Genomic DNA, 23,504 nt, shown 5'->3' on the forward strand with positions numbered 1-23,504 from the left:
ACAGGTACTGTCACCAAAGTTGCATCACTATTGGTCTCCCATGTTACAATAATGTATTGTTTTCTTTCTTGTCTGAGCCTTTCAAGAGGCAGTAGAGTTAGTGTTCTGTGACTTTACAACATGATGTCAGCCATAAAGGATTATGACATCATAAAAATGGGGTTATAACTGAATGAGAGATTTTAAGTTTAACTAATATTTTTTCATGGTTGTAAAGCTGTATAAATTTAGAATGAATTTCAAACTTTTTAAATGTAAAAACCCCAAGTTCCAAAGTAATGTAGAAAGCTGTGAAAGTTATGCCAGGAAGACTAGTGAATTATGCACTAAAAGAAGCAACAGGAAAAAGCAGTAGCAAAATGGTACGAGAAGGTTTATGTTTGAACAGATCATTCCTACCCTCAGCTTTCATTGCCCTAAACGCAGTCTTTGTGACAAGAGTACTTTTGGCTGTAGAAACAATTTCCATCTCATTCATTTATTGTTATACTTCATAGAAATGCGATTCTATCAACATAAACAAATTTGTTAGCACAGCTTATTTTTCTTATATGAAAATGGTTAAAAAACACCTTTATAGTGCTAATGCTACTACTCTATTTACATTTAAGTTTTAAGTGAAAAAAAAGTTTGTAAATAAATAGAGATAGGTGTGTGTGTATATATATATATATATAAAATAGGTATATACACATATGTGTGTATATGTATAAATAAAAACATTACGTGCCCCAAAGGTCTAACAGAGTTCTCCTTATGTGCAGAACGGCTACACTGAGGATTCATAGGTCATGTCTTGAAGGTCAGAAGGGTCTTTGCCATTGCCACATATAGGCTGATATGGAAAGAAAAAGGAAGAGTTCACAAAGGATAGCAGAAGCACTGAAATAAAAACTTGATTAGAGCAAGTGGGAGCGTGCTTGCGTTATATCTCAGTATAGGGGCAAAAGGAACAGACTATCACGATCTGGGAATGCAAAGGACAAAGTATTGCCTGAAGTGTGTTAGAACTGAGTTTTCAGAGTTGTTAGTGTTCTCGGCAGTAACTGAGTAATTAGCTGAAGGCTAGAGTGAACCTGGCATGTTTCACCACTTGTAAGTGGAGACCTGATTTGGGATGATTGTGGTAAAAGTATGTAGAATACAGGCTCACAGAGTGAATGGGGAGTCACATTATTAATTTTTCATCTGAAGAAGTAAGCAAAGGTAAAGTTTTTTAAGTTGCAAGTTTTAGCTCTTGAGAGTAAATTTTTAATCATTCAGCACTGGATTCTTTTTTCAAAGTTAAGAAATAAACTACTGTTGGAGAATTGTTAAATTTATGGACGAGCAAAATTCTTGCTTGTTGTGAGGAAGCCTGAAAACTTGAAAAGACATAAAAGGAATTTTAACTTAGTCATGATGTGTCAAACAGTTCCTTCGCTCCTTGCAGTAACAATGTGTCAATATGTTTTTGTCTGCTTGACAATATGTAGGAAATGCCTTTGATTTTTGTAAAATTGCATATAATATTTCAACACTTCTTTTGATTCTATCGATTAAAGCTTTTCTACCTTGCCTAGAGTCATTAAATAGGAAACCATCTGCTAAAAACAGGCTGGCAACATTTCTGACAATTAACACTTAAAAAAAAAAAAAAAAAGTTTATTCTAAATATATTTCAAAGAATGCTCCTATTTGTGTTTTGAGAGGAAGAGGAAAACAAAAGCTTCTGATACGGTCTTGCAAAAGCTTGTATTACCTGGTAAAATATCAGTATTTTCTTCATCACGTGGGAAAAGAAACGTTGACCACAGCAAAGAAAAAGCACACAGGTAACAGATATGTTGTAGAAGTTTCATTACAAACTCTGTCCCACATGGCCATATGTTTACCACTTTTATCAGGTGTACAGGAATTGATGGGTAGTCAACCATTCAGCCCAAAGTGCCCTTTGTATGGCTGCCAGCAATGAAACACATTGCGGAATTACTAGCTATGTGGACGTAAGTGTAGCTTATGGAGTAAGCCTCATCCTCCCCAAGCTTTATTAATAAGGTGGTAAATATAGAATTTGCATCATCATGGATGATGATTTTTTGATTATACTTTGTTATTGCTTACTTTTGTCTGAGTAGTTCTTAGGCTGTGAGTGGTTATGCTGTATTTGGGAATATGTTTATGTGAATAAGGACTGTCAGTATGTTTGCACTATTGGGACAAAAAGAGGGAATGTTCTCCTTTGCAGGTTGAGACAAAGAGCTTGTGCTTTTACCTTAGCTTTTGCATCTGGTTTTGCCAGGTAAGAATGCCATGTAATTTCCATAAAAAGTTTTTTTTAGCTGCTTTGGGGCAAGAAGGTACGGAGAGGAAGTAATACTTGGTACTCTGTGTGTCTGCATGGATTCAGTAGAAGTTATTTCTGTAATCTTTTGCATCTTATCTTTAGCAGTGAGTCTGTGGTTTTAACTGTCCAGTTTAGGGAAACTTTAAACAGTAAAGCCATTTACCTAGGTACTGTGCATTTGCACCCTTTCTTCCCCTAAAAAGATAGGGGGGAAAAGTGAGAAAAAGCAAATACTGGTAGGGGGCTGTTTTGTCTTCAAAGTCTGCCTTCTTTTAAAAACCTTAATGTATCAATGGAAATTAAATTCTTTTTTGGATTACGTTCCTTCAATATAACAGAGGATCTCTGGACTGAGTTCTCAGTCAATGTGAATGTACCTGAATTTCTTGTTCTAAATTCTTTTCTCTGCTGGGGTCACATAAATTACTGTCATTGCTACACTGCGGTAATTCATACATCTACACTGTTGTGGGGCTTGGAGGTGGGAGGGATGATCTGTGCAGAACTGCATGAAAAGCAGTAACTCATTTCCTCTGTCCCCTCGTCTGCTCTCTAAGAATTCTTTCCGGGGTACCCAGGGGCTGGGTCATGATCAGCAGGGGTGGCGCTTGCCTCATATTTATGGAGTTATTTTTCTCATCACTGTGTAAGCACCTGGATGTGAAGATTAAAGAGGAGGGTGAGAAGAAAGAATCAAAGTATCCTCAAATACAAAAAACAATGTAATTATTGAAGGGTTATATAAAATACTGTCACAAATGCAGTACAAGGCAATGGCAAATACTTGGCAGATTGCCTTCTGTCTTCTGCCTATTTTTAAAATTTTTGCTTGGGAATGTAGTTAGCCAGGCTGTTCTTGCATGTCAGTATGTAGCCACATAATTTCTTGGACGTTTTTACAGTGAACATGGTGCAGAGAAAGCAAGAGTTTTAGCCACAATGACAAATTGTGACGGTGTAAGGTATGCCAGAAGAAATGATAAAATAACCAAGCAGGATGTAGCAGCTTAGCTTTGCTACATTAAGCTAATAAAAAGAGCATATTTTTACTTTTTAAAAAATACTTTTGATGTTTATCTTCGACTCTCTACTTAATGTTCATGCTCCAGATTTATTAGGAGTGACTTGTAATTTGCCTTTCTGCTGTTTGATCAGAACAGATGTTATTTTCTACTACCTCTCAGACACCAGGAACTGGCAAAATTCCCCATGCTCACTCAATTATCATCCAAAAAGTAGGGTTTGTTCAGGCAATTTACCTACAAGAGCCAATTCAGCACAAGGTGGAAGAAAAAAATATAATTTTCATTGAGTTTAAAATAAACTCAAGAGAAATGCTGCTCATTTCAGCAGAATGAGTAGCTGTGTCTTTAAACAAACAAACAAACTCACTCATGCGCTTGAATCCATCCCTGAGGGAAACTGTATGCAGTTTAATAATTTTCTTAAGACTCAAACATGCTAAACCACAGGTTTTTGTTGCTCCTTAGCAAGGAAGATAAGAAAAAAACCCTCCCACCTGTAGGGTTTCTTCTTACTGAACAGCACACCTGTGTAAATACAGTCCTTGAGTCATTGCTGCTTTACACCAGACAGCAATGAAAGCAGTAAGAAGGGAATTAGCCCCTTTGAGGTAAGCTGACAGTGGTGTGGCATGGTTTTAATGCTGTTGGCACAACTAGTCCTTTTATGTGGGTACATTTGGAACCAGCAGTGTGCCAAAACAATGTGAATAACAGTGGGAGTAGAAAAGGTGAAGAATCTTACATATTTATGTTTTACATCTCTAATCAAGCTTTACAAGGGGAAGTCCTATACTGTCCTTAAGTGGGCATATTAAAGTATCAGTGTCAGTATTTACCTTTAGGAAAATTGAGACCTGAACTTTGTGTTTTGACCATACAGCTTACCTCAGCACTGTGCTGGTTCTCCATTTTCGAGATACCTCATGTCTGATGCTTTTGTTACAAGTTGCCTTAGCAGCTCCAAAACCAAAATATAAACTGAATGGATAAACTAAAGATACAAAGAAGATTGCTGCAAAGTCAGTATTTCTTTCACTTCTTTTGTCTCATTTGTCTCTTAGGGCTTGTATGCACAGTGAAGATTATAACATAGAATTTGGATAACAGCTTAAAGTACTACAAGAGTGCCCTGTGACAGGATGTGCATACATCCCAGTGAAGATCATGATGACTTCTGTTTTTTGGATTTCACCAAACTTGCCTAACTTCTTTGTAATTGAATTCTAAGAGTGCTCTTTTTACTTTTATATTCACCATACTCTTTAAACCTTATGGACTCATGCCGTAATAAGTTAGTGATTTTCAGCAAATGGACTTTGGGAACCTGTGGAGACAGGAGATTAGGAAAAGGTAAGTTCTGTCGTGAGAGGTGTCTTACAAATGCATGGGAGTTCCCATACTGCCTACCTCTTTGAAAAAAATAATTAAATTAAGAGATTTTTGAAAAAGACTAAATGGCTGCTGGAAAGGTACGTAAAACCATGTAGTAAGCCAAATCTTTATGAGCACTTGAGATCTCAAATAACATCAGTGGGAGTGAAAATTCATTTTCCCCATCAACTTTGTCCACTGTATGTAAAAGACCTCAGAAATAACAGCTAAGCCTTGCAAGTGGTGGCAGAATTCCTCTGTGGTGCTGAAAGTTCCTGTTGAAGAATCTCATCAAAGGGACCTGGAAAAAAAGTGTGAGAGCTAAGGCGGTGATCTTGTTTTTGCAGTCCTGACTTTTAATAGAATGTCTTTCAGCAAAGATTGTGCTCAAGTAAATTTTCCTTCTTCAACATCCTTTCTTTCATACGTTTGTAATAACCACCTGCAGTTTTGTGAGTTTTCCTTCTTCCAAGATGGCCAAGTTCATTTCATACTTCACATGTATAGAACTCTATGTATAGACAGGTTCGTTCTCTGGTATGCTCTTGCAGACAAAATGTCCAAAATGTCTAAATACTTCAAAGCTTTTGTAGTACACATCTGCTCTATCTCACTTTGTCTGTTATTCCCGCCAGGCAGAGTGACTGGATACTGTTTAGCCAGGAAACTTGCTAGCGTTGTAAAAAGGCAGAAAAGGAAAGGGTAGACATAGGCTCACCTGGAGCCGTGCACCAGCTGGAGCAGTAGCCCCTCTCCTCTACCTTTGTGGAGGATGAACTCATGAGAACATAAACATAAGAGCTGATTTTATTTTGGTATTGTTAATGAAATTTCTCTGGCTTGTGTTGTGTGGTTCTTTATATTTATGCAAATTAAGCTCAGAATTTGCATTACTAGGAGTTTGAATTAAAATGTAAACCTCTTGTTCTTCTGTGTTTGAAGGTAAGATTAGTTTTCTTAAGTTCTGTTTGCAGCTACTTTCCAGAAGCTTGAAAGCAGCCTGTTTGTCCAGCGTGCTTCCTCTCTGCTTGCTGAAGAATGCCATTCTTTGAGTGAAAGATATTCTATTTAGTGCCTCAGTATTGAAGCCCCATATAGGTCCAGCAGGAGATCTCTTCTTGCAACAAATATTCCAGAGGTCTGAATGCAGGTTGTTTGCCCAATTGTTAGCTGTATACAGCTTCTTGACTGACTTCATTTGTTCGTATATATGTACGTGTGTGTGTGTATGTGTATATATATATGTGTGTGTGTGTGTGTATATATATACATACATACATTGGGGCAGGTAGATATAGGTTAGGTGTATACAACTTATTGACTGAACTTTGTGTGTGTGTGTATATATATACACTTTTATGTGTGTATATATATATATAAAAACATGTATATATGTGCATATGATAAAAAGTATGTTTTAAACTGATTCTTAGTTGTCTGCACCTGTTTTATCACTGCCTTTTGTCTAACGCAAAAATACAGTCAAATCTGGACAGTGTGAGTACCAACCTTACAAATTTAAAAGTGATGAAAAAACACACGTCTGTCAGAGAAGCAGGCATTTAGGATGTTTTTCAAAAGCACATAAATCCTGTTTTCATAGGTCACACAGGGTTTTTTTTTTTCCCCCCCCTTTCTCTCATGAGCGACTTAACCTGCCTTAGTCCATGTTATCTTTTCAAGAAAAAGTTCATCTCTTAAATTGCTTAAGGCGTACTTCAGAATTTTGCCCACATGCATTCCTGGTATTGCAGTTCAGATGAGAAGGACCCTAGTGGTTATGCCCTTTGCAGTATTTTTCTTCATCATCTTACATACATATGTATCTGCATAAATATATTTTAAGAAAATAAACAGCAAATCCAAACATTGCTTTAACAGATTTGGTATTTCCTTGGATGACTGTGATACCATGGAATATTAGTTTCTGCTATTGCACTCCTATTTAATAATATGATGATGAATTTAGTGTTTACAGAAGGGCATATCGTGTACTGTGGACAAGGTCAGTCAGCAGCACAAGTGTCACTCCAATATGAGAAGAATAATTTCCCTGTCATAGAAGGTTTTTTTTTTTTTTTTGTCTATGAAGTTGCTGGTTATCAGTAGTCTAGTTAGCAAACAGTCAGCCTGACTCTGTACTTCCGTCTGCCTCAGTAGCTACCCAAACTGTGGCTCAGATAGTAGGGATTTAGTCTACGTGGTAGCGCAGCCTTGTGTTCCTCTAGAGCACACGAGCTGACAGTGGTACTAAATGTTGTTCCTTTTTAGGACAAATTCAGAGCTTGTGTCAGCGGCACGATATGATTCCATTGTGTCACTGGGAGATGGGTCTGCCCGTGGCTGGTTTGCATTTATTGCTTGTTTATTCACTGACTTTTAGGCATAATCTTTTAATTTCAGACTTGAAAGTTGTAAATGTATGATATTGCCTGTGTTACATAGCTATCCCTTTTCAGAGAACTAGAGGTTAAAAGACCAACAACAATAATTCTGAGAAATTTGTGTAATGAAATTTGTTTATTGTATAATTGCTTAAAATATTGCTAGTAACATTGGCATTAAAAGGAGAAATCAAGTACCTACTCAGTTATTTAATTACTCTTTCAGTCTATTACATCTTAATCTGATTTAATAAGAAAACAATGTTTCTTCTCTCACTCCATCTTTCTAGTAATTCTGGAACCTAGTAGCCAAATTGATGGGAATTAGAGGTTAAAAATCTTGGAGATAATCACATCCATATGAATCTCCTGCACTTAACAGAGGGACACTCTGTAAGTGCTCTCTTTCTGCCAACTGAAAGGCTGCATTTATTTATACCAGACATCAGAGAATGTACTTGGAAAAGACCCCCCCACCCTCAATGATGGCCTAGTAGTACCCTGACCTTTGGAAAAGCTTCAAAGGAGCTCACCTAACCATGGAGGTAAGTCCAAAGGAAAACTGGCATTATCAGTTCTTGTGCTCTGTGAGCTGATTTAGTTGTGTCCTAGTGTTCTTTCTAAGCTTCTTAAAAAAGAATTCCTATTCAGAAAAGTGGCTATGCATTCTCCCAGTAAGACTGCAACTCCCTGGTTTGTACTACAGCGTATTTGCTTCTGTATCAGCTAGATTGAGTTCTGATGGTAGATGGTTCAAAAACTGGGACACAGCCAAATTAGCAGCACTACTAATGAATGACACAGAAAGTGTACTTTGCTATCTTTGCATATAATGCAGAAGATCTTCTGAGCTGGTTGTGCCTTTACCTCACTTTCAGGATTGCCAGCGACAATGAAGTTCTGTGATCATATGTTCTTTTGAAAGTTGTGATTAGGAACTACAGTGATGGCATCACTTGGAGTGGGACAGTGAAACATTAAAATGATTCTTCACTATGGCAGTCTTAGTTTCAAGACTCACTGCTGCATTTGTGAGGGTGACGATGTAAAAATAAGTGAAATCCGGATGGAAAATCACCAGGCTGCATGTTTGTACTTGCAGAGTTTGGGGAGCATTGGTCACTGGAAAGGGGTGTGCTTTTGTCGGGTATTGGGCTTAATTATTTTAAGTTTGGACCTGTCAGAACCTTTATTGTCCCTATGGATTGATTTCCTTCAAACTGCAGGTCTTTCTTCTTTGTGCTGCCATGCTGTCTTTAGGCTGTATGACACTTGTTTGGAGCAGAATCTGACTGGGAATTTGAGAATCAGGCTAGAGATCTTTAGTGTCTTTAAATGGTGTATGTGTACACATACAGTTTGGAAGGGAGTAAGTTTTCAGAGTGGTAGGTAAGATGTGGAAAATGAAGAGACTCGTGGAAACTCTGAAGCCCCCGTTGAATATCTGTCTCTGTGTGTGTATATGTATATATATCTATGTAAGAGCTATGTAAAAATATATACATATATTTAGATATAAGAACTTCAGAAGACCTAGTCTGGAAAAAAAAGTCTTCCTATATGTTGTTCAGTGGTCTGCAAAGTATTTTGCAAAGGATTTGCTGTAGGGATGTCTGGAAGTATTGCTTTGGGAGGAAGAACAGCTTGAGACAGTTTGCAAAGCCGCATGTTGTGGTCCTAGGTGGACATGATAGGTAAGAGTTTTCGTGTTTGAACTCACAAAGTATCTCTTTTAGAGTATGAGGGGGTTTTTGCTGTTTGCTTAGGATGTATGCGACCCTCCCATAATATATCAGCATTTTTCAGCTGAGGACAGCGTTCTAGCTTACTTAAAGTGGCCAGCTGATTTTTACGTAATCATTTGCCATTCTGTGGGAACCCAAAACTGAGAACAAATCTTCAGTAGTGTTGTTATCTTTGTTTTGCCCTGTAGCAGTAAAGAATCTGAGTAAGACTTGCTAGTGGCCAGGCTGCAATTAAGAGAGCTTCGTGTACCAGTCCCTGGTACCTATGTATTCTAAATATTCTTGAATTAAGAAAAACTTTATAGGACATGAAAGTATTCTCAGTGTAGTCTACACTTTTCACACTCTACATTAAGAAGCAAATACTGGCCTTTGGATCAGTCTGGAGGTGAAATATAAGATACATCTGAATTGACAGTTCTTAGTTTCCAGCAAGTTATTCCAGGTTTCAGGTTGAATCTTTACAGCATTTAGAGCAGGATCATTGTTACTAATGCAGTGATCAGTTACAGGAAAGATGCGTGTCTGGTGAAAGCCTGCCATTTTGAAGATACTTCTGAGTAGCTGGGATCTGGATTAATTCTCTCGACTAATGGGCCTTCCTCTTTTTGATATTACCAGTGGTTTTTCTACCAGCAAATGGGGATGATTTTTCCTTCCATTCTGGCACAGGTGACACATTTGGCTTGCTGAGTTGATTTATATCCCTAAACAAAAGCTTCAGTGTTTACTCTTCTAGAAGGAGGCTTGTCAAATCCAATCAATCATTATATTTATGTGGCAAATTGTGTTTGGGATACACTGTAATCAGCCAATGTGTAGTCTAAATGAAATATTTGTATAAAAAAAGCACAGAAACGTGACACTTTGCAATGAACAGAGCTGCTAGAAGAACATTGGTAGCAGGGATATAAGCATTGTTACATTTTTGACAAGTGTTTTTTGGCTCTGATAACAGGAATTCTTCCCCTATTTTTGTTAGGAATCTTCTTTGCCACAGCGCAAATTTATCTCCTCTTGTTTAGGGTCAAATCCTATGCTAACTGCTTAAGTAAAATGCCAGTTGACCTTATGACACTTTTGCTTATAGGCACTAAGAATGGCCCTCAGGACTGGGGCCCTGCCATTGTTCTTTGCTGTCACCAGGTTGGATGAAGGATCATGTTGCTTTTCTTGCTTTGCGTTGCACAAGGAGTACTGCCTTATACTTTTAAAATAGTAAAAAAAGAAATGAGGATTTTCCAGAAAGGTGGTGGTGTTCTTTTTGAGAGCAACCTTATGATACAGAGGTAGTTTATTCGGCTTTTAGGGTTTGCATGGTATTTAAAGGAAGTTAAGCAGGCCTTTGCAGGTTAGCATGTCCTTCTTGGGAAAAAATTTGTGAAGTCTGACACAGCAAGGAAATTGATGACTCTGCTACTTTTGTATTGCACTGCCAAAATCTCAGCTAACAAACTTTTGCAGAGTTGTAAATGGTCTTGACAATTACTAAAACTTCTTTAAAAAAAAAATCCATTTGCTGACTACAATATTGTAGTCATATACTTTCCACAATTTCCTGTTATTTAATTTAGCTCTATAGCAAGGACTTTATATCTTGTTAAGAGTACTTCTTCAAATGAACTCTTAAAAGTCACAGGAAAGGCAAAATTAATTAAGAATTCTAGTAGTACTATTCTTGAGCAAGAATTCCTGTTCTTTAAAGTAAGCTAATGTTTATTACAATAAAACCCACTTTAATTCATGCTTTAATAAGAATTGCCTAGCGACTTTCATTAAATTCTTTACATGTAGATCACCAAAACAAAAAAAAGCCTTAAATCTTGGACTGGAGGAACAGTACAGGGAATTACTGTGGTTACCTAGGAATATTTTATAAATGGCGTAAGACTTTAAACATAACACTGTAAGGAGCTATAGTTTCAAAAGTCTGAAGGTCAGCATTAAGTTCATCTAGTAGTAATGTATTTGAGGGCTGTAAACAGACAACCTTAAGTAAGAATTCATACTCCCTGAAACCTGTGTTTTGCCCATTTTTCAAGGACTGTCTGATCTTAATGTATGTTATTGATTAGTTTTCCAACCCACAAGCTCTGTTTAATTATTAATAACTCTCTCTGCAGGAATCGCCAGTTTCCTAATGTGTGCTTAAACACAAACACTCTTTTCTCCAGCTGCCTCCCAAATCCCTAAACTGTGACCCTTATGCCTTTACCTGACTATGATGGTATTTACTCAGAACAGCAAACGTAACTTATGGAAGAGCTGGGTTGCCATTTACTCTGTTAATATCTTAATTCCATTGAGCTTGTGTGAATGGCTTCAGCTTCTTGGACACTTCCGTGCTAATGGAATCATTCAAGCTATTGACTCTTCAGCTGACTTTAGTGTATGCCTTAAGGTGCAAACAGTCAGGGAGTTCAGCTCTTTGTTCTGCAGATTTACACCAGAAGTGCTTCTGTACAGTTCAGAATAAGTATTCCAAATCAAAGTTGTCTAGCCCCAAGTTCCACTGAGTTTTAGATGCTCAGACAGTTTAATAAACAGGCTTTTCTTGGAGGAAAATTCAATTAGTAGAAATGCTCATTTTGTACATCCTTTTTGCCCTCCTCATATAGTGTTTCCCATAATAACACTCTAGAATATAAGCATCAAACATTTGCATGTTTGATTTTTCTGATCTGGTAAATATGTGCTTCATTAGATTAACCTCCATCATGTCTAATTCCCTATGAAAAATAAAAAGGTAGTAAATGTGCTGTTGGAGCAGCACTTACCACACATTGCAGTAAAAGGCAATGTGGCTTAGAATGAGAGCCCTCTGTAGCAGTAGTCTGAGAACTCAGGTCAGCATGTGTTTTAAGCAGAATCTAGTTAATCTACTCTCTAGGTAGAGTTTTGCTGACATAACAGGAAGATAAGTAGAATGGGGGTGTGGGGAAAAAAAAGCATTCTCTATGTTCTGATCTTTTCTGCAACCATGCCAAAAACACTGAATGTTTATCTCCTCTCATAGTCTATCTGAACTCTCCATGTATGAAGCAAAAGTTCAGACCTTTTACAGAGCAGTCCGAAATGTTGAGAGCTTTAAAGCAACTCTTTTTTAGGATTTTCTGTTCAAAAAATACACTACCAGTTTTTGTGTGGTGCCTTTCAGTGCTCTTTATACTTGCACTGGTTTATGATGTTGGGCTTTGCTCTCTCCTGATCTCCTTTTCAGAAAGAAGATTGTTCTTATTAAAGAACACCTTGTAGATGGTGGATGTCAGTAGGTGTCACAAACAGCCTTTCTCATTTGAAGGAGTGTGATCTGGCAGTTTCAAGAAAAATGACTAAGCCCTTCCTTCAGGTCTCTGGATGTCCAGACACTGGAGGGTAAACTTTCCGTGCTGTGACTTCTGGGATGCTGGTTTAGGAACATCACTGTCTTTTGGGTGTTGGAAGGGGGGGGTTGTTTGTTTTATCAGTCCCAACCTTATCTTTATATTTTCTTATTTTGAGTTCCTTTTATTGGAGCTGGAAGTCCTGGCTTTCCAGACAGAATGTTTTCTTATTTGCATTGTGTAGTACTTTACTCTTCCTATAATCCTAGGGATTTAGGACTACTTGATCAGTAAAGTAGTAATCAATGAATGAGACTAGTATAATCTGCTCCACTATGCATTTTAGTAGAAATTAATCAAACTTTGACCTTGCTTTTTTTTTTCCAGAGCAATCTGTAGCCTGCTCGTTGAGTAGTTTTGGGGAGGCTGTGCTTGGAGCATTGTTTCTCTTGAATTTTTGTGAATATAGAGAAGCCTGTTTTGTTTTGTTTTTCCTGTATATTCCAGATTATTATGAACATGGAATATTTCCCTTCTTGCAAGTTTTCCTTCCTTAGTCATGTAAGGATAAAAAAGTAATACCGATGTAAAAAATAATTAAAATTTCTTATGTCAGTGGAATTAGTGAGTTCAGCTTATCCCTTTGTGCCAGGAAAGAAAGATGGAGATGGCAAATTTTAGTCATTCATCCTGGGAAAAATGCATTTATTCCCTCACAAAAAAGTCCAAGGTAAACTTTGAAAAATACTTTTATGAAACGGCCATCTTGAGAGAGAATTCCAAAGCAGTATTTATACTTATTTATTTGTTTATGCAGACAAGAGGAAGAAGGAAAGAAAAAAATCCACACCCAAACATATTTGTACAACAAAATGGAGGAAAAAAACATATTAGGACCTTTCTTTTTTCCTAGTACATTTTCTGACTATTCTTCCTCGTACATTTTCTGCATGAAGTTGATGGTTTTACTTTGAGATCTTTTAAAATTTTGCTTGAGTTGCTTAAATAGGTCACAACTTAAGAGGAGGGGGAAAAAAAAAAAGAACAACACTCAAATCCACAAACATAGCCAAGAATCTTTTCCCTCCTACTTTTGACTTGATGATGGCCAGGATATATTTTAAAAGGTACACTCAGCCTGCACTTGACTTCTCAGTTGACTTTCTTTTGGCTAAGCGAATGACAGAATTTCAGCTTGTTGTTTGTAACTTGTGACAGTTTACATAGAGTAGTTTTCCGGGCATGACATGCACTTAAAGCTTCACATTTTCATTTTATTGGTTGCCTATGTGTGGTCTGTTGTGACTTGCTGTTTTAGATGGGTTCAATAAGATTACCAATAGGAAAGCAAAATATTTCTTTCCATTTCAATATTTTATTGTGCTGTCCAGTAGGAGGAAAGAAGGAGGTAAGGAAATTCAGGTTGTGGAGGGTGGGCTCTTTTGTTGCTTCTGTTTCTCTGGCTTTTTTGGGTGAAAGAGTCTCTTTCAGTCTCTCTTGCTATGGGAACTGGTATTTACATTAGTGCAAAGCTCTACTCATAAGTTGCTTAATAAGATTCTAGTGACAATTAAATGTACAAGTCTACTGAGTGTAAAGTTACCCTAAATGGTTGTATTTTGCCTGAAAGGGTAGAGCATGTGAAAGATAACGTGAATGACAAAACCTCGGTTCTTGTTTTCAGAAACAAACCTGAGAGCTTAACTTTTAAAGGAAGTGTATATTTAAACTTGACTGCTATGCGTTCATGTTAATACGGTTTTGGTTAGCAGTTCTGATGACTTTGAGTCTCACTAACATTTAGTTATTTTGTTTCAACTTTAGTAACTGATTATCTTGCACGATAACTTTTTCTGCTGGTTTGTAAATCAATGCTTTAGAGGAGTTCTCCTAAAGCAGTGACAGTCTTCATTCTGCAGAATGGAAAGGAACAGAACAGTGCCTGAAGTTGTTACTTTTAGAATGGGCCTCCAGAGCTCTAGCTCAAGCTCTGCTTTTTGTTGTTCTTACTCAGAGATGTTTTGGTTCCACAAAAGAAAAGAAGGGGAAAAGGGTATTCATTTAATTATTTTTCCTTAAACTCTAAATAGCACTCTCAGGTTTTCACTTCCATTCCCCCCACATGAGCATTGTGGAGAGTGGGAGAGGGATTCAGCTGACTGAAGGTTATGTCAGGACCTCCTGTAAAGGAGCAGACTCATCTCAACCCAACATATGCATCTAAATTTCTCTATAAAAGCACCCACCTCTCCTTTAGCTCTTAAAGGAGCTTATGTGACTAACCCACATGTAGATATCTGTTCTGTAAATGCTTACAGTTAAATGAGATGGATTCTGCTTTAAAGCTCTATCAGTCTAAATCTCTTGAAATCAATAGAACTAATTACATGAGCAAGGCTGGCCAGTTTTGAGCCACTGTATCTTTTAGCAAGCAAATGAAGCTTTTTTTTTTCTTTTTTTCCTCCTCTCTACATTTTCTCTGCATGAGCTAACCAACATTGTGTTGTGTTGCGTGTCCTGAGCTGTTAGCCCTTCTTATGAGGTGTTCTAGCTTTTCTAGGCTGGCTAGGAGAGCCATACGTAAGCAAGAGCTGTAGTGTTGGTACATATAGTCCCAAGATGTTTTTATCATTTTTTTAGCATTGTTATTGCCATCTATTGTAGACATGAAAGTATGAGAGAAAACAAGTTACCTTCTTGCAAGATAGTCTAATGTTGAAGTCCTATTTTGCTATGTTTTGAGAAGACTTGTGTATTTCTCCTAATCTTTTTTCTTTCCTTGACCCCAAATTAAAATACATTCTTGTCCAATTGATGGTATGCTTTATTGTCAAATACTTTATATTTCTCCGGTAAAGGAATTTGAAGCTATTAGGAAGTAGTTAATGAAGTCTGATTTCATTAATTCTTAAACTCTTTCAGGCATACAAAATGGTACTTTGTACAGCATTCTTTCTTTGACAGCATTTGCCTATAGATGTCATAGGAGATGAATAAAGACCTGTCCTTTGCCCAGTTAAAAGTCTGTCTGTGACTGAAAAATGTTTAAGGAAGTCACAATGTGTATATTCCAGTGAATTCCCAGATCTCAGACAGTAGCAAACATTCTTTAATTGTAGGAACAGTTTCTAAATGACTAAGTTGGTTGTTTTTTTTCCCCTCTTATTTTTCAAAAGCTATCAAATTTATCACCTAGAGTTGCATCTGGAGAACGTTAACGCCTGGGATGCAGGGAAAATCAAAAGAATCTATGGAAATTGCTAGAGAAAATTCCTTTTGATTGTCAAGCAACTGCCCTGGCTTGAAGTTATAACTCTTCTGCAACGAGTATATATAAATGCATTGATATAATGGCTGTGTTTTAGTAACAACTATAATAATCCACTATTTTGCTGGTAATTAATTAGCTTCACTGGAATGAGCTTTGGACTTGGATACTAAGACAGATTAAATAACCCCCTCTTAAACATTAGATTTACAATGTGCTGTGCACAGTTGTAATGATGGCGCAGAATCTAGATCAGAAAACATTATATAGTATAATGCTGGTAAGCAAACAAAATGTTTCCATGCAGATTGGTGACATTAATTTATGTATTATAAGACTTACAGTAAATGGTTTCTGTTGCCATTTAGGAATGATGAGAAACAAGCCATTATGAGTGGGAGAAAAAAGCAATTTATAGTAATGCTTCAATTCCAGCCTTTCCTTCAGGCTGCTGGTTCCATTGGGTATTGGAATATTAAATTGGGTTCATTTATTTTGTGCAGATTTCAGTGTAGCATCACAGAAATGTTGTACAGTGCATGTGCCACCAATTTCATTACTTGCCTGTTCTGTTTTTGTTTTGAATCCTGAAGCTGTTTGAGTGTTATTTGGCATGCGGTTTATATATAATTAGGTGCATACTGCTTCACGGTGGGTATTGTGCTTTGAAACCTAAAGAGCTTTCACGTGAATAGAAACAATTTGACAGCTCCCAACTTAATGCAAAAGGAGAGATGGAAAGCAGCCCCATGGCAGGTTATCAGAAGTATTATGATAGTGTTATGGTCAGCTCAGTGTTCTTCTGTTACAAGCTTCCTGTGAGGATGCAGGTTTGTTTAAAAAAGCAGAAAGAAAAGAATAGAGAATTAGTCACAGACAGGAGGAATTTGCTGTGTTTTGTTCTTTAACTTCGGAAGCTGTGCATAAAACATATGAAAGGTGCTATCATCTGTGGTACAGCATGGCTAGAGACAGTGTCCTGCTGTACTGCCACCATGTGTGCTTCTGGTTTGTATTGCTTAGAGCTAAAGTGTGTTTCCTTTACCATACTGATTGTTTCTAGTGGTAAAGGTGTATAAAGTTACCATGCTGTCCTCTTGTCTTATGCAGTGGGAAAAGTGAAAATACAAAGCACAATGATCTGGATCCTTGACTTCCATGGGAAGCAGATTTTGACTGTTATGGGCACCCTCAATGCAATTCGGGTGGTTGCCATCATTTTTTATATACTGGTGGGAGAAGCAGGCAGTCACGCACTCTGAAAACAAGTTAATTGGACTGACTCTGTAGAGATCCTGCTGTTTAGCAGGAATTTGTAATATAAAGATTATGGGATGTGGGGATTTTTAAAGGCTTTATGTTAACTCCAAAATGGGACAAAAAGCTTTGAGTATGAACTGCTTCAGCAGAGGCTTGGCCATATTAGATAACCTGACCTCTCCTTATGTGGTTTCCTTTTAGTATTTTATGTATTATCTCTTCCCCCTTGGGTATCAGAAGGACAGCTGCTCTTCAGGCCAGTACCATACGCTAGCATTTTGTATTGTTTTTAAGGAGGGAAAAAATAGAGAAAAAAACATGAACTATAAACACTCAATATGCTGTAATTAACATATTTTGAAATTCTTTAAATAGCCTCCAGCTCTCTTGAGATCAAGTGAAAAATAAATTTTAGTCTACATAGTTAAAAGTACTTTATTCTGATTTTAAATCAGTCTGCCTTCTTAATTACCTGGATTTTATGTAACAGGCATCTCAGTTGCGGTAAATTGGGGCCTTAACTAGGTCAGGTCTTATTGTGCTAGGCATTCATAAATCACACAATAAATAAGTACCTGCCCCCAAAGAAATTAGACTATGCCTGCAGCGTACAGTGCAGTGCTGATCAGGGTAGCTGGGCTGGTTGTGCTGGCTCTGATATGAGGAGGAGAGTGGCTCCGTTGTGTTGCTGTGTATCTGGCCTAACCAGCCCTACTTCTCAGGAGGCCACTTTACTAATGAGGTTGCTCCCTGCCTTATGCCAGCAGATGCTGTTCTGCCTGTTCAGAGCTAGTTTGGACTTCTGTGTCTTGGGTTACAAATAATCCTTTAAAACCAGTGCAATCCAAGAAGGGTGGTTCCGGTAGTTATGATGCTAGCCTGCAATTTAGAAAGCCTGGATTTAATGAAATTCCATACATCTTTAATTCACAAATGAAACTATCGAATGAGCTGGACTGGGTAATGAAAGATGAATATAAATAGGCCTGTGTTTTAGAAGAGCATAACATTACACACAGTTCATAGCCAGTTGGTTGTCACAATTTGTTATCTGCTTTGGCAGTGCCAGTTTACAGGTGTGCACAGGTTTTGGTGTGCATGTGACAGGAAAGAGTCTGAACGTCATGCAAGTCTCATCTCAGTGCCTTCATAAATACTTGTACTACTTTCTTTTTTTTTATTTTCCCTGAAGATCTGTTTTAAAATTTTTCTGTCAGATTAATTTTATTCAGTGTGACTCCCTATGTAATTGGGAAGATGCAGGGGAAAAAAATAAAAAAGCAAAACACACAGAAGAATGATTCGTGCACCATGTGCACACTGCAAGTTAGGTGGACGCATATTTTGAGGCATTTGGGCAAGTTAAAGCTCGTGGTTCCATCCACTTAACTGTGGTTGTATACAAACAGTTGCTGCTTGTTATACACAGACACTATTTAGGGATTGTTAAACTATGAGGGAAAAAAGTATAGTATGTTAGCTCATAAAGGAGTCTTTTCTGTTCATGGGATTCATATGAAGTTTAATAATATCTAATTTATGGATGTCATAAAATGAATTAATTCAAACTAAATTTAAGATTCTTTTGTGAGATTACTGTATATTTGGCCACTGCACAGCTGATAGACCACAGGTTGCCAAAATTTGCATCTAAAAGTTTTGTGAACATGCAGTCTCTGACATCATTTTTTTGTAGCGCTTTTTCAGTACAGAATTAGTTCAATTTGTGGTGTTACAACCTTTTAACAGCATTAAATATTGTCAGTGGAGAAAAAAAGTATGTGGAGTTGTTTGCCGGTGTGAAATTAAGGCCATCCAAGAAATTCATAACTACCCCCATAGAAAACAAGTATACCTGTTTTTCAGGTACAGTTGGATTATATGTAACATCATGGCTTCATTTAATTTGAGAAGATTTGTTGATTAGGTCAGATTATTGAACTGTAGCATTTTTTCTTGGCTACCTAATTGAGATTTCCTATCCTGCTAACTTGAAATAGGAGGAGTGTGCGGGGGGGGAGGGGGAGGAGGAGTATGCCTGTCCACTAACTGTGCATCTGTACTTTAGGCCACCAGTACTGAAGTTGGAATTGGTGCTTTTTTGGCTGCCTGTTCCTGGAGGATACAGCAAGATAAAGTTTTAAGAGTCTTGATGGTTAGGGATGAACTATGATGTTTAAACTTTGCTTTTGATAAGAAGTGATGGTTAAGTTTCTTGGTTTGGTGGGGCTGAAGAAATATAACACTTTTTCTGATGAGCTCTGTGTATAAGAAAGAAGAGGTCATAGGTTTTCGGTCCAGAAACAGGTCATGCTCTTGCATAGCACATTAGAGGAGAATAGAAACTCATATTTTATATAGCCATACATGACAGAATAAAATTGTCCCCAAATATAATGGAGACTCTTGAGATTATTATGATACAAATAAAAAGTTTTAACAGGTGGAGCTTTCCTATGAAAATCTTGTAGAATCATCAAATTTTAGTAGAAGCTTTAAGATGGCAAACTATTTCTGGTTGTTTCCAGGCATTTGTGCAGGTGTATGGGACTTTTCAAGAGCTGCCTGTCACAAAGTGTTTTACATTGTGCTAGCCATAAAAGTTGTTACTGAAATGAAAGATGTTACAAAGATTCATCAGGAGATTTGCAAAAGGCTATCTTCTGACTTTATTGAATTTCTTACCTCAGACAGACAATGACCGATGTACTGACCTTGTCTTGTGAAATTTTCTGTAGATTAATGTCTTCTGCAATTTTTCTCCTCCTTTTTTTTCTTTCATCCTGCATCTTTCCCTTAAGTCTTGCTTACTAACTGTGAGTGCACAGAGATATTCATGGATGATAGGCCCTTGAGATTTTTATCCCAGCAACACACAAACAGGCGTAAATTCTTAGTTTCAAATTTACATATAAAATATAATAAATCCCTTTGTAGACAAAGTAGGAAAATTGCTGTGGGTGACCTTTTATTTGCTTTCCACCTGGTTACTACTATATGTTGATAGTCACTTCACTGCAGCAGTGTTAACTTAGGTAATTGGGCAATGTTAGCCCTGTAGCACCTGCTATTTCCAGACTTCCGACTTAATTAAACAAACAATCTGCGCTGCTCCACAAGAAGGCATGAATTCTCTAAGGGAATGAGCGTTATTTTGATGTTACAGTTTTGGCAAACTGAAAAATCAAATTTTGCCCTTGCAGAATGGGCTTGGGAAGGAAGTGGCTTCTCTAAGGAAATCAAAGCCTGTGAAATGTTAGTGTTTTATGGTATTGATTATTAATAAAGTCAAGGAAAGAGAAGTATGATTACATCTAGTTTTCAAAGGAGGTTCACTTTGTTTGCAAAGCATCACTGTTATCCTTATTAACACCGTTGGTACTGTCCCTCTGGCTACCAGCACAAAAATAAAACTGGTTTCTGATCATGCTTATAAGAAGACAAATGTCCCCAGTTAGTGTCTGTCAATCTTCAGTATTTATAGTTTGCAAATCAGTTAAATCTCTACACACAGGGGTATCTAGGTTATTATCTTATATCACAGACTGTTGTGTAATAACTGTGAAGATTTTGCAAGGACGTTTTTCTTTGAACCCTGACTTCCCCATGTCTTTGTAGACTGTCTTCTTAGAATCTGGTCTTGTTATGTCCTTTATGTAAAGAGCCACTGTCAACTGCAGTGGAAGTTGTACATGTGGCGAGAATGAGCAACTGATCTTTTAGTTTGTTGTTTTAGAGCAGCCTGAATCCGTTTTTAGGAGTAAAAGATGCATGTAAATGTGAAGAGCTTTGCATAGCTATAATGTTATACTATATGAAATCTAACAAATACTTCCTGTTGTAGAGTGCATTAATGTCCTATCCCTGAGCAATCTTTTTGTTCGTTGATCCTGCAGTTTTCCTTCAAATAGTTGATTTCTATGAGCATTTACAACAAATTGAATGATCTTGATTTCCTTAAGCAGCCAACAATTTAAAAAAAGTGGAGGGGCAAAAAAAGGAATTCCAGATTAAATGTAGGTGAAGCGATTTGACTTGTAAAATGGAAGAGGAGAGAAAGTCAAGATGACACAAAGTCTGAGAGTATTAGTATCTTCTTACTGTGATGTCACAATCTTCCATCTACCTCATTGAGATCATCACAGAAAATGTTTTTTAAACTATCCACCAGTGACAGAATGGTTCTCTTTAAAGAAAGTGTCAGTTAAGAAATAACTTGAAAATTAATTACAAATACAATTAGGGAGAAAATTTTTTGTAATATCTGGCCCATCAGTCAAAATTTCCTTTTAGATATACTTATAAATATTATTTTATACTAATATTCCTGTGTGAACTACAATCAGTTTACTACCATGACATTAGTGCCATGTGATCTCATAGTTAAAATACAGTGCTTTAGTATTGACCTACTTGAGAAGGAGCTTTTGCAGTTTAATTTATGGAGGTTTGTAAAGGACACGACTTGTCTAGGAATGATGTGTTAAAGAATAAATAGAAGACTTGGAAGAGGACCGGAGTTTGATAACGTATAATTTTATTAGCTTGGAGGAGAAAGCTTTTTACTTCTTGACCATTTTCATAATCCAGTTTTGTAGAGAAGTGCAAATTGATCAGTGTCAAGGGCACAGAAAATAGAAAGGTTTGTGTGGATTTAACTTTGGAAAAAAGTGTTCTACTGGTAAATGGGCAAAAGGTGGTGAATATCAGAGTAGGGGTAATTTGGAAGAAGTTACTTAGAGGTAAAGGTTGTTTTAAGTATTAACAAACGTGCTGGCTGAACTCAGCATGTAGAGTTGAAAGTGTTAGAGGTTCAGTCATGAACCCACAGATAGGAATCTACAGTCATTCCATGTCCCTTGGGAGCAAGTTACCCTATGTGGTTCTCATGCTTCAGCAAAGCTATGCAAACTCAGTCACATCATACTGTCCTACATAGCATCTTTGAATAATTAATGGGAGAAAAATAAGGGAGTTGTACAATGGAGCTTCCGTTTGGGGTTCCCTAAATTTTAGTTTCTACTTCTGAACTTTATCGCTGTACATCCAACTTCTGAACTTTATTGCCGTACATCCAGCTTCTTCTCAGAAATCCCCTTACAAAACCTCCTGGGAGTTCATCACCTCCTAAAATTAGTATTTTCATATAACTGTACTCTAAAGGCAATAGAATGAAATTCTTTTAAACTTAAATGTGTAGGAAATAATTCTGTTACAATAGGGAACCATATAAGAAGTTGAAAGGGAAATTAGACAAACCAAGTTGTATGTGTCCTATAACATTACCACATGTAATTGTTCTAATTTTTACTGTTTGGTGCTGAAATGTGTTACTCAACATATATTATGCATATGAATGTATGTATGTTCTTCTTTAATACTATTTTTTAAAAACTGGTTATGATACAGAGGCAGCTTGTTAAACCTGGCTTCTGCAGAGACAAAAAGCAGTGCTATAGAAGTACAATACTCTAAACTATAATGTCCTGAAATCAGCAATGTTGTAGACACATAAATATTTCACTGAGTGAAAAACTTCTTCTGTCTGCACTTGGTATCACTTTTATGTCTGGTGGGAAATTCTCTTTGAAGAATCACAACAGTCTGTTTTTGAATGTGTGTGTCCTGACAGTTAGAAGAATCAGTCAAGCTGATGGAAAGAATAATTTGGTATGAGCTGTAGAATCTATTTCTTTAATTTTGGCAGGAAGGGATGTGCCAAACTCTGGAGAACTGGGAAAGGAAAAATAAATTAGGCAAAAATATAATAATATATAGAAATATTTTTAAAAAGTGCAGAATTCTTCACCTATAGCTGTACAGCAGTTATTTGGAAAGCCAAGTCATCAGAAATTGGTGTAAAATATATACATATTTTATATAGTATATAATTTGAAGCTTCAATACTGCTTTATTTTTATTTTATAAAAATGTGAAAATTGTATAAAGAGTTCATGTTAGAAATTTCCCTTCCTCTGAATTTCTTGCCTTTATTAATATCAACACTGCAATATGGTGTTTTCATTTTGCAGTTAGCTCATACTGGATGACTGAGGAGAGAGGAGGATTGAGAGGGAAAGAACTGATTTTCCTTTTCTTTGCTTCTTTTTTTTTTTTTTTTTATCTATTTCTCTTTTTGGTTCTCTTGAGCTAAAAGGTTGTTGCAGCATCTTGGTCACAGAATGTTTGATCTATGACATGTTTTACTGAATGATTAAAACCAAACAAGTTCTTTAACTGTTCCTAGTTAGGATTCACTTCATTGCTATTATTTGCCAGAATAAGCGCTACATATAAGCCGTTGGTATTGCAAATCTTTCTGTAATGAAAATGGAAAAATGTAGCCAATCTGTGTTCAGCTCTGTTGCCCTTTGCAGCCCAGAATGACTGGTGTATGAAAGAGGGCTAGATTCTGGGTTGACTATTGGTAGATAGGAGGTTAAGATGGGCTTGGTTTTGGTGGGGAGTACTCCCTCCATGCAGCTTTTTAGTAACAGCAGGAGAGTGGGAAGATGGGCCCTGCACTGTGACAGCCTCTCCTCTTGCACAGCTCTTGGAGTAGAGAGTATATCAAGACTGCGCTTCTTGTTTCGGGTTTCAGATAGTCGTGATTCAAACCTTCAGCAATAATCCAGCTCGCAGTGGGAGATTTTCCTGAGTTGCAGTCTGCCTTCCAATTTTTACTATACCGAAAGTACACTCCTAATCTCAGCAAAAGATGCTCTGAAGAACAGGGGACAGGCTTTTTGGGCTGAGGGGGCAGAAGTGCAGTCTTAATTTGTGCAAATTCCACAGTGAGCAG

At 37.1% G+C, this 23,504-nt stretch overlaps 1 protein-coding gene across 8 annotated transcripts in view; it reads left to right on the forward strand.

Moving 5' to 3' along the window:
• The window catches only part of GALNT18 (polypeptide N-acetylgalactosaminyltransferase 18), a 318,319-nt gene that overhangs the window by 43,306 nt on the left and 251,509 nt on the right, over positions 1-23,504 (forward strand). The window contains exon 1 of one of the 8 annotated variants that reach the window (XM_064512993.1): positions 4,538-4,701. The exons of the other annotated variants lie outside the window; for them this stretch is intronic. Within the exon in view, the coding sequence (XP_064369063.1) occupies positions 4,623-4,701 (79 nt within the window). The 5' untranslated portion in view covers positions 4,538-4,622. Of the gene's footprint in view, positions 1-4,537; positions 4,702-23,504 lie in introns of those variants that run through there. 8 annotated transcript variants of the gene reach the window in all.

This window comes from Dromaius novaehollandiae, chromosome 5 (genome assembly GCF_036370855.1).
Source record: "Dromaius novaehollandiae isolate bDroNov1 chromosome 5, bDroNov1.hap1, whole genome shotgun sequence".
NCBI lineage: Eukaryota > Metazoa > Chordata > Aves > Casuariiformes > Dromaiidae > Dromaius > Dromaius novaehollandiae.